Raw genomic sequence first — 12,057 nt, 5'->3', positions numbered from 1 at the left:
CTCGCTTCTATTTGTAGAATAGTCAAATGAACCTTTGACTCGAAGGAACAGAAAATGGTTATTCAACTATGTATACGCAAGTCTTGTGGAGCCCCAGCTGAACTACTGTATCCAAGCATGTAGACCCCACGTTCAAAAAGATATACAGTACAGTATCTGCTTTGGAGAAAGTTAAACACATTGACAAAAATAATTCCATAACTAAGCCATTTCTCATACCATGAATGGTTGAGGGCCACAGGACTAACATCACTGCAAGCCAGACTTGACAGGGCTAATCTTATTGAGACCTTTAAAATACTGAAGAAGTTGGAGGATATTAATCCAGAATACTTTTTTTAAATGGTCGATATAACACACAATGGGCAACAGTTTCAATCTCAACAAGCCACAATGTAGGATAGAAAATAAGAAATGCTTTTTCACCCATAGTTATAAACCCATGGAACTGCCAATCCATCAAGGCTATAAATCTGGATAGCAAACATCCTCAGGAACAATACAGGAACATTTGAAAAGTTGCCAGCTTCCTGTCCCTGTTGATGCCACTAGATATAGTGGCCTTCAGGTAAATTTAGAGGGTTAACACTAACAGCAGATATTTAAAAATGCTGAATTTTAAATTAACAACATGCTTGTGTACTCGTCCTAGGTCCTATTACTGTAATTCCATATTTATAAAGAGATGGAAAGTATCAGTGCAGTAGCACAAGCGTTCAGTGCTATATATTCACCTATGTACTGTAGATGTGAAGGTCAAACCAGCGGAGCCATGGAAAAACACCAAGGATAGGACACCAAGCTAGAAAAACTGGAAACCAGTGCTTAGCTGGTCACCAAAGAGTTAGAAGGCTCACCCTTCCAGAGAACGACTCTGGTCTGGAAGGAACCTGGAGCAACAACTGAACTGGGAAAAAGCAAGTGTGCCCCAATCTTGACCAGTCCAGCCGAAAAGTATCCACTGGGAGAGCTTCGCAATCTGTTGGGGAACAATCGGGGAAACAGCAATACGTAGGATGGCAAGGATATACTTGCGGAGGGCAAGTATATCAAGATGGGTTATCTTGAGATGATTGATTTGGGTATGAACCAAAGCAGCACACAACCCCCACCCGTATGCCCACACCCCTCACTATCAACCATACACTTACAACACCTCCGCCCACCTGAACACCCCACGCACCCACACCCACACTCATTTTCTCCCTCCCTTTGTAGGTCCATATTTACATGTGTACAAAGGAGTGATGAGCAATTTTTTTTATTAAGAGTGTTCAGAATATTGTTTATATTGAGAGAGATGCCTTACACATGGACTGTACAGAACTGTACTGTAAATAATCTATAAATAAAAAAGTCTGTTTAAAACACCTTGATTTTGTATTGATGTAGGTTCTGAATTAAGATATCAATTCTGTATATCTGTGTGAAGGGACTTGTACGGTATGTGAGTAAAATTATAATTTTAACTTATTCTAGCATATAGGAATTGCATAGTGGAACTGACATGTGCTGTACCTTATTTCAGATGAGTGATGATAGTGGACGCAGATTGTACAAAGTACGTGGAGGTGGGCTGGGAACAAGTCATTCCACCTCGGTGAACCTCGTACATACTTCCACTCAGTCTAACCTTGTGCATGTTGCCCCTGTGGGGATCTGCTCTCAGCCAGGTGTTACTCTCATGCACTCAGCAGTACTATCAGCAGAGCCACTCATTCACACTCAAGCAGAGTCCGAAGCACAGTCTCAAGTTCATACACAGTCACAAGTGCAAATGCAGTCTCAAACACACATACAGTCTCAGCCTCAGTCCCTATTACAGACACAGTCACAAGTGCTTCCACACACTCGAGGGGATACTCAGACAGTCACACAGCCACAAACCCAGACAAACACCCTAATGCAAGTGACACCTCGAACACTTGCTCAATCTCTAGTGTATTCTCACTCCCAAGTGCTCACACAGTCACAAATACACACCCAGTCACAGGTGCACACACAATCACAGATGCACACACATTCTCAAGTGAATATGCCATCACAGGTACATATACAACCTCAGATACATGCACAGTCACAAATTCAAGTACAATCTCTTGCTCACACACCTCAAATTCAGGTGCAGTCACAGCTAACGCAAATGCCCCTGCAGAGTCAATTACCAACATACACACAGTCTTCCGTGCTCAACACCATGGCAGACTTGGTGGATGCTACACAGGTGAGACTGAATCCTTAACTTCTCTTAGAGTAGTATATCATTAATAGTTTTGTTGATAATTATATTTGCATCACAAATAAGGCTTTTGAGTGTAGATGAAAAGCTCTTTACTGAGGAAGACACTCAGTTGCTTCCCTAGGTTATGTCCTGCTGTTTGGTTATGTCCCATATATAAGGTACCAGTACATAACTATGCACGGTCAAAGCAAATCAACATTTTGTTCTAGTTCTCAACACTTTTGGTATAACATTCTGAAATGTTATACCAAACATTTCTCATGTTTGAGTTCTTTTTAAATGTCTCTGCCAGGTCATACTGGTTTTGTGCAACAGACACCTAGAATGACCTTAAGGCTTACTTATCTGCACTCAAAACCCTTCCAATCACTACCTCAGTAGTAGGTATCAGAGAGACTCCTAGCAAGTGGTCTGCTGCAGTCCCCAACTACCACTATGGAATAGCTAGTGCCTACATATTAACAGGGGTACCAAGGTTTCTTATTTTTCATATTGCCTGACTAGAACCCCAGAAATCACCAGTAATGTCAATAATTAAGGAAGGAAACAGGAGCAATTACTTGCCTTGCTCATAAAGGAAAATTTCATCTACAATGGTACTTTTCTCAGCACTAGGCTTCCAGCCAGTCTTTCCTGAGTTGGAGCCAGTATTTCCCCAAAGGTCCTTTGTTTTAGGGTCCCAAGAAAGCCAGTGATAAGGTTCAACCTAAGAAAATAGCTGTGAGTAGAGGATGTCCCTTCCTCATTAAGAAAATGTTGGAAGTATGGGAAGAACTGCAATGTTTTGTTGAACAAACTCGCCCAGATAAAGCTGTAGCAGGCCGTTGCATTGACCTTTTAAATGACAATGTGATGTCTTACTACAGACAAGTGTTAAAATGTAGTGAAAAACAAGTGTCTTTAGATAGATTCTTAGTAAGACAAGCAAGCAGTGAGCCACAACCAGGACCTAGTGGTATGCAGGCAAAACGTGCTAGAGTGTGCACACCAGAGAAGTCCTCACTTCCTGATGTTATAATGGAAGGGGACTTCCCTTCCAAACAGTAACACCTCTCCCCCTCCCTCCTCCTCCCCATCTTCCATATGCCAACAGCAGTCATCAGCAAGGGTAAGTAATAAGTTGAACATAGTTTTGTAGTATAGATTTCGATGAATTAGGTATAAAATTTAGTTTTAAAGTGAGGTTTTTGGGTAGTCAGGAACGGATTAATTCATTTCCCATTAATTTTTACGGGGAAATTAGCTTCGGTTTATGAGTTTTCGGGTTACGAGCCTTCTCCAGGAACGGATTAAACTCTTAAACAGAGGTACCCCTGTACCTTCTTTCTAAGAAGATGGAATACTAGGAATTTGAATAATTTTTATCTCGTCATGAATGAGTAAAATGTGTAAAAGCTTTAGAACCAATTCTGTTTTAGTTTTCATGTTATTCTGTTACTTCATGTTCTTTTTCTGTATACGCGATGCTTTGCTGTAATCCCCGAGTGGGTAGTTGCATGTAGATTAAATTCAGACATCTCAAATTTCTTCAAAATGTTGAAGATGTACATAAATACTTTACCTTAAATATTTACCAAAGAATTTCAAATACACTTCTGATTTACCTAGCATATTAATCAAGTATTGTACTGTAATCACCTCTTGCATGCAATAAGGAACAAAATCTATATGTACTGTATATGTCTCTCAAAGACATGCTTCAATAGTTTACATTCTTTCTATTCTTTGCCACTGTAAACTAACATTTCAATAGCATGTTACAGTAGTTTATGATATAGCATTTGTAGTACATGTATGCCTTTCACTACTTGAAGATCAATCTGTTTTACATTTTAGTAATTAATATTTCTGAAGCTCTGAAAAGCTTCTATAATTAATTAACTTCTTGTTCATTTAGCTTTTTGACCACCTCCCATTCCTATTTTCTGTATTGCTTTTAAATTTCCTTTCTAGCTAATAGCACTTTCAAACTCTACCCTTTGTTCCAGGAGAAAATGATAACGGTGAAAGAATTCATGGATTGTGTGCAGCAACAGGTACGAGTGTCGCTAATACGTGTTGCCATATTGCACATATTCCTACACAATTAGTCTGTGTGTGGCTGGTTCATGTTGCCATCACGCATATTTTTTTCCCTCCTTCGTCTTTTTCCTAGCAATAAAAATGTTTATAATGTAAATGCTTTATTCCATTGTGCTCTGAAGTACAGTACTGTACTATACTGTAATTTTGGACTGCACACAATTTATATCCTTGTCTTGTCACCGATGGCAATACTCACTTGTTTCTTGATCCTCCTCCATCACCTGCTCTATAGCCTCATTGATTACTTATGCATAGGCACATTTAATTTAAGATTTACTTTCAATATACAGTATATTATATACAGAATTTGTATTTTATATTACTGTATTAATAATACTTGGGAACTATTGTTTGCAGATGACAAGCCCCTTGTCGGAACAAGCAGTAGATAACTCGAGTGGTATGGAGGTAGTACAAGTTCCTGTAACAAGACACCAGCATCACAATTCACCCTCAATGACTCTACAAGATTTGCATTCTTCAACTGGCAGTATAAATGAGGCACTTTCTAACAACTCTCAGGTGCAAGTTATGCATTCTCTTACATCATTTCCTCAAACGGAACAGCTTAGCACAACGATTGGCTTGCAGCAAGGTAATGCATCCCTCTCGCAAACATTGCCGCAGTCTCTTACACAAACCCAAATTCTGGATGCTTTCACAGTGGAGAGAGTTTTAATGCCCTCAAGAAATACCCTTGGACAAACTACAGTTCCACTATCTTCAGTTGGAACTGTTGAAATTGATGGAATGTCTGTGATGCGCCTACAAGAGGGTTTGAATGCACGTCCAGAAGACCAATCGTCGTTGGTTATGTCTACAAAGGAACTAACGAATCCTAGCTCTTCGGTAACCACACAACTGGCCAGCTCACATATAACTACGTCACATCTTGGTGCATCACCTCTTGAAGCGTCGCTTCTCAATAATCTTCATATCACAACCCAAGAAAATGTATCTAGTTCGCTTTCTAAAAAACCCACAACTACTGTTTCTGCAGTGATAGCTTCTAACCGTATGCTGAATAAACTTTTAGACACTGCCAAACCACATATTCCGTCCCAAGTAACTAAGGCAGCAGAGATAGCTCATTTGGTTCCAAATCCAACTGTACGAATGTCCACTGCTCCACGTTTAGGAGATATGGATGATGGTACAGAAATGATCTTTGCCACAACGAGCAGAGGTTCCAGTCCTCTCACAACCTCGACTCGTAGTAATGCAGCAAGTATGTGTACGGTCACTGGCTCTCTACGTGGTTCAAATGGATATGGTGACTCGATAGGGAAAACTTCTACCCCTTTACAGTTAGATGGAATTTTGGGTTTACCTGCAAATTTCCAGCTGAACAATACTACACTACTACTTCCAAGCTCTGTATCACATGGTCAGATAATTCCACAGAGGCAGTTTGATACAATACAACAAGTGCTTCTGGGTTCACAGAGTACAGCAAACTTGGTAGAGCAACAGCTAGATGCTTTGAGTACTGACTCTCTCAGAGTTTTGTCTACTGCTCATATGTCTCCAATAACAACTTGTAATGTTTCAGGCAGTAACTCTCTCGTTGGTTCATCTTTAGTAGATAAAAATATGAAGAAAATGGGGTCCTCCTTAATTAATCACAGTGTCAATAATACAAGGTCATTCAATATTTTAGGTACACACGAGGGAATGAGCAAAAGTGGAGTGTCTATGGAGTCCCTTAATCGATCTCAGGGTAACCCAAACACAAAGACAGGTTTAATCACTTCTGCTGACCCCATGTTTCCCTCGGTTGTGATTACTTCTAACTGTTCTTCTCCTACTGCACTTGGCTCGGTGATATCATCTAGAACTGCATCCACACCTCAAGAAGGATTAAACAGACTAAGATGTTCAACTGATACTAGAATTTCACATCAGACATTAATTGACCTTCTAAGTCGTGGATCAAATTCTGATACTGTGGTAGGTGGGAATGGGATGCCACTTGTTGGTTTGTCAGAAAGTCGATTACCCCACACTGGTGATGTACTCCTTTCAGAACTGCACCGTAGTGATGAAAGTGATTTAAGTCTTAGTGCTTCCCTCACAGGCACAACTGGTGAAGAGCTTCACAGTAACTCTAGTGGTCTGGTTACTGAAACCTCTTTAGAGGCAGGCATAGGAGGGGATACTGCACCACTTCAAGGGTTACCATCACCTCCACTGTCTAGTTTTAGTTTACCAAATATTACTGGGGACTTTATGGTTGGAGTAGCTGGCAGTAAATCGTGTCCATCTGGGCAGGGTCCACTTCCAGCATTACTCTCTAATTTGGCCACAACAGCTGACCTAGATCAGTTTTTGGAGAGCTCTAACATGTGCATAGACATGAGTAGTCTTTCAGAATCGGAAGTTTCTCTCAGTACTGGATCTGGAGCATTTGCGTACTCTCCTGAAAAGCCTGGTAACTCGAAGAGATTAGTGTCAAGCACATCATCAGATCTTACTTTTACGAATGCTCTCAAAGCTGCTACTACTAAATCTGATAGTGAACAAATGAAGTTATCCTTGGAGTCCGAGTCCTCCAGCAGGATTCTTAATCAAGACCAGAAAGCAGTAGCAGAGACAACCAAGGCCTTAGAGGTTGATGTTTCTAGATTAAATTCTGTAGCATCTGCATCTCAGAGTTCTCCAGCTCTCCCAAGTCATCCTTCTCCTATTGCCCAAGAGACACCTGTTAATAGTTCAAAGAAAGGTAATTTGCCAGCACAAAACAAGGTGCCACAAGGTCAGAGTGAGAAGAGAAAAGAAATGTTTAGAAAAAATGAATTGTTGGTGCAGCAAGTGGCATGCTTTAAATGCCAGCTGTGTTCATTTTTAAGTCAAGACAAAAGCGAGATAGTAAATCATATGAAAGAACGTCATTGCCAGTATTTGTCTGATACAGATGAATCTGACGAGGATGCTGAAAACCCACCATCAAAAAAGTTGAAAGTTTCTGACCCTAGGGATGATAAAAATCAGCTTGAGGAAGCTGCTGAAAATCAAGAACCCGATTCATCTACCAAAACAAAAGAAGGATGTCAGAAACGTAAGGTTGATCCTGAATACAAAATGGAAATATATACACCCGAGCCAGGGAAATTTATAAATCGAATAGTTAAAGTAGAGGAAGAGCATTCTCCTGGTAGGATAGGTATATTTATCAAAACTGAACCCAGTGATGTTGGGGAGTTTGAGAGGAGAGTAATAGATAAAGAAGAGGAAGAGGAAGATTTGGGCTTAACTATTGAACTTGGAGAAGCTAATGAGCCAGAAAGTGATCATGACTATGATGATGAAGACACTAATGATAGTAGTGTAAATGATGATAGTGGTAGCATAAGACCAAGTAATAAAAAACCAGGCCGTCCATTATTCTCAAAGACCACTGGAATTACAAAATTTAAGAAAAAGAATCCCAAGGTGATGCTTCCTGATGAGGTACTTGGAATCAGGTGTGATGTTAATGGTTGTGGTTTGAGAATGAAGAGTGAAACCAATATTGCGTATCATAGAAAGTGCCATGTTAATGCCCTGCTGCAGTGCCAAGAGTGTTTGTTGACCAAGTTTCAAAGCTGGCGTGAACTGGCACTTCATCTTTGGAAACAGCACCTCATTGACATGGAGCTTCACAAATGTGACAAATGTGATTACAAGTCTTATAGGTTAGTAATACCAGTATAATACTTTTGATGTTTTCATACTCTCCTTAACCCTTTGGCTGTGATGAGCAGTAAAACTTGCTTGATGAAAAATACTCATTCACTGCAATAAGCAACTTTTAGCAAATGACCTGACAAAATAGTTTCTTAATCTTGAAGTGTTCATCCTGATATCAGTGTTCAGAACAAGTTTGGACCAGGCAGATGCTGCCATCTGGTGGCAGTGGAAGAAAACATCACCCATACAGTAGCACTTAAGTGTTTTAGGAATACCTTGTTCATATTCAAGACGCTCATTCTTATGAGCGCTATAATAATTAACGATCAATACTAAAGAGGGGTATGGGGCTTGACCCCCATGCCCCATGAACTCCACAGTAGCAACACCATCACCACCTACCATGCCCTAAACCCTTTATGCTTCCTGTAATCATTATACCATGTTTTTGTGTTCCATGATGTGATGATCTGGCAAAACATCTTCTGATCAACTGTATTCAAAATATATATAACTTGTTTATTTATGTACATCATATGGCCTCAGTATTTTCTTATAGATTGGGATTTTATTGTACATGGTAACTACTGTTAGGTCTTTATTTTTTCTTTGTACCCAACAGTTACAGCAAATTGATGAATATTCATCATAAGATCCACAGCGATGAGCGACCCTCTCTTTGTGACACATGTGGAAAGCGTTTTAAAACTTCTAAACAATTACGCAACCATAAGGTAAGCATTGTCATTTTCACAATTTTGTGTTTATAATACAGTGTCATTTTTATTGATGAAATATTACCCCTGATACCTCAAGCTTCTGGGATGGCCCCCCAACAGCAGCTTCTCACAGCTTATGCACTGGCACCCTCCAAAGGCCTATACTGTATTGTCTTATGACATTTCAAAGTTTCTCACTGGCCTATTCAAGACACACCAGAATCCTGTCCTCTCACAGAGGCGAGAGAGCCGAGAGTATCGTGGATATCACATACTAATAGGAAACCCCATTTCCGGGGTGGCTGGGGGTGCTCATGAATGAGCTGGCTGACAGTCCTGGACCCCAAATCACAGGGGTTACCATCTGATGGTGAGCGAATGTAAGAGCTTATTAATAGATGTAAGGAATGCTTTCACGGTTAGAATCAGGGTTAGAAATGTTTACAAATAATTGCTTGCATTGGAGTACTGCACATTTCTGGTGGTTTTTATTCGATCTGTAGTGATCTTTGATTCCCAGGCTTCACTTAGCTTCTTTGAGAGGGCCAGATTCTGGTCCTGGTTCTTCCTAGGCATTTGTTAGTTGTCAAGAGACCTGGTGTGTCTGAAGGCATGGATGGATTCAGATTATGGTGGCCCACCAGAAAGACTCGTTTCTTTACATTCAATGCTGGATTTTTTTTTTTCATCGGTGGCATTTTTGTGTGTCTGACTTCCCACCACTTTTCCTTAAGAGTTCCTTTTTCTGAATATCCATGTCATGGCTCCTCATTCTAAGCCTAGCCCTTTCAGTTGCTATGGACTACAGTAAAGTTTTAGCTAGCACACAGAAATCACAATAGCGTGATGCATCAAATGAACAAATCTACAAGTGCTGAGACGAGGGTTCGAACCTTCGTCGCCATTGTGGATTTGTTCATTTTTAACTAGCAGTTAATTTATCCTTGTGGTCATGATTTGCAGTGTTACTTGGCTGCAGGCATTTCATTACACTAGAGACTTTAAAATTTGTAATGTTTTACTATTGTATTCTTAAATCTTCTTGATTTGTGTTTTTGGATTTTAGATATTATTTAATTTATTCCATACTGAATCGTAAAACATTATTCCATAGGCCTTACACTTAAAAAGGTCAGAAGCCCCACAGCATCAGTGTGAAATTTGTCAGAGGCCATTCTCAGACAAGCGTATGCTGCATAACCACCAAGAATCGGTACATAAGAAAGTGAAGCCTTTTCTGTGCAATTACTGTGGCTACTCGACTGCTTCCAGATCCACACTCAAGATGCATATGAGGCAACATACAGGTAAGATATTTTTTATGTTGTATATTGTAAACTTGTTCACATTAAATGGGTGTTATTGTCAAACATATTTGTAGTTACATGTTCTTAGTTACAGATGTAGAGCTGTGCTCATGCTGTGCTCTTTATATCATTTTTCAAAAATAATGTATAAGAATCTAAAGTTTTTTTGCTGCATATACTGCTTACTTTTGGAGTCCCTTCCACCTATAAAATATATTTTACTACTCTGCTTCTAGCTAGGCTAAATTTAAGCCTACTCCTGCCTCCTGACTTGGCTGTTTGGTGGCCTCCACATTTGACCTATGCTTATTCAGCTTTCCACCCCTTCTGTGGATCTTGGCACCAGAACGATCTAGATTTGAGACTCGTCAGGCACCTGTGGTGGATGCACAGGAGGGTGGGGGGTGAGATATCTGTCTTGGGAAAGGGATCAAGGTTCCTCCAGTTCCCCCTCCCTTCTCCTGGGCCCTGTCTGTCCTTCCCTAAGTTGTGTAATTACCAGAGTATAGTTACAGGATGAGAGCTACACCTGTGGTGCTCATCTTCCCAGCACTTTTGTCATGTAACACTTTAAAATTACTGATGGTTTTGGCCTCCACCACCTAACTTGTTCCAACCGTCTACGAAGTGATTTTTCTTATATATTCCTTTGGCAGCTTTGGTTACTTAGTTTAAATCTATGATCTCTTGTTCTTGAAATTCCAGATCTCAGGAATTCTTCCCTATTAATTCTATCGATTCCCGTTAGAGTACTATTTTGTACGCAGTGATCATATTGCCTCTTTTTCTTCACTCTTCTAATTTTGGCATATTTAATGCCTGCAACCTTTCCTTGTAGCTCTTGCCTTCAGTTCTGGGAGCCATTTAGTTGCATGTCTTTGCTCTTTTTTCAATATTTTGATGTGCTTCTTAAGATATGGGCAGCATACAACCGCTGCATATTCCAGCTTTGGTCTAACAAAAGTCATGAACAGTTTCTGTAGTATTTTGCCATCCATGTATTTAAAAGCAATTCTGAAGTTAGAAAGTAGCATAGGCTCCTCATGTGATGTTCTTTATGTGGTCCTTAGGTGATAGTTTTCTATCTAGAACCACCCCTAGGTCTTTCTTTATCAGAGATCTTTAAAGTAAACATCTTCATATAATTCTGTATTCCATCTGGTAGATCGTTAATTTAAATAATGAACATTACCGGTGCAAAAACTGAACCCTGAGGTACTACACTCGTGACATTTCTCCAGTACGATACATTGCCTCTGATTACTGCCCTCATTTTTCTGTCAGTTAGAAAATTTGTCAACCATTTAGAAGCCTACCTATCACTCCTCCAATGTGTTCCAGTTTCCAGAATAACCTCTTTTGTGGAACTCTGTTGAAAGCCTTTTTTTAGGTTCAGATAGAGGCAATCAACCCAACCATCTCTTTCCTGTAAAATCTCAGTAGCTCGATCATAGAAACTGACTAAATTCGTTACGCAGGATCTTCCAGATCGAAAATCATACTGTCTGTCTGTTATTATGTCGTTTTTCTCCAGGTGTTCTACTCGTTTAATTTCAATTATTTTTTCCAATATTTTGACTGTTACACTTGTCAATGATACAGGTCTATAATTGAGTGGGTCTTCCCTGCTACCAATTTTGTAGATTGGAACTATGTTAGCCTTTTTCCACACATCTGCTATGTCTGTTGTCCACAGGGATGCCTTAAAAATCAGTTGAAGGGGAATGCTGAGCTCGGATGCACATTCTCTCAAAACCCATAGAGAAACTCCATCTGGGCCAACTGCTTTGTTTTGCTTAGCTCCTTGAGCATTTTTTTCCACTGTACTTGTGTGGATTGTGTTTGTGTTCTGGGATGGGGCATCTCGGGCAGCTGCCATTTTCTCATGTGTTTTCTGTGTAGCTTTGATATTGGTGTGGAAGCTCCAGGGCAGCCACTTTGTGTGTTATGGTTTGGGCTTGGGTGGCAGTGTGTTGAGCCTGCTTTTAGTTTTTTTGCTCTGGTCTCTGCTGTCTCTACAGTTTTTGGAATTTAG

The 12,057-nt window shown here is 40.1% G+C and overlaps 1 protein-coding gene across 3 annotated transcripts in view; it reads left to right on the top strand.

The window, feature by feature from the left end:
* The window catches only part of LOC123764362 (uncharacterized), a 36,898-nt gene that overhangs the window by 6,711 nt on the left and 18,130 nt on the right, over positions 1–12,057 (top strand). For 2 of the 3 annotated variants that reach the window (XM_045752049.2, XM_045752051.2), the window contains exons 2-6: positions 1,529–2,224; positions 4,231–4,278; positions 4,685–8,001; positions 8,619–8,730; positions 9,830–10,022. In XM_045752049.2, coding sequence (XP_045608005.2) covers positions 1,529–2,224; positions 4,231–4,278; positions 4,685–8,001; positions 8,619–8,730; positions 9,830–10,022 — 4,366 coding nt within the window. The remainder of the gene's footprint in view (positions 1–1,528; positions 2,225–4,230; positions 4,279–4,684; positions 8,002–8,618; positions 8,731–9,829; positions 10,023–12,057) is intronic. The other variant, XM_069315981.1, reaches the window with a different exon arrangement.

Source organism: Procambarus clarkii, chromosome 82 (assembly GCF_040958095.1).
Source record: "Procambarus clarkii isolate CNS0578487 chromosome 82, FALCON_Pclarkii_2.0, whole genome shotgun sequence".
Lineage (NCBI taxonomy): Eukaryota > Metazoa > Arthropoda > Malacostraca > Decapoda > Cambaridae > Procambarus > Procambarus clarkii.
The sequence above is the reverse complement of the archived record's forward strand: the minus strand, read 5'-3'. Positions and strand labels throughout refer to the sequence as shown.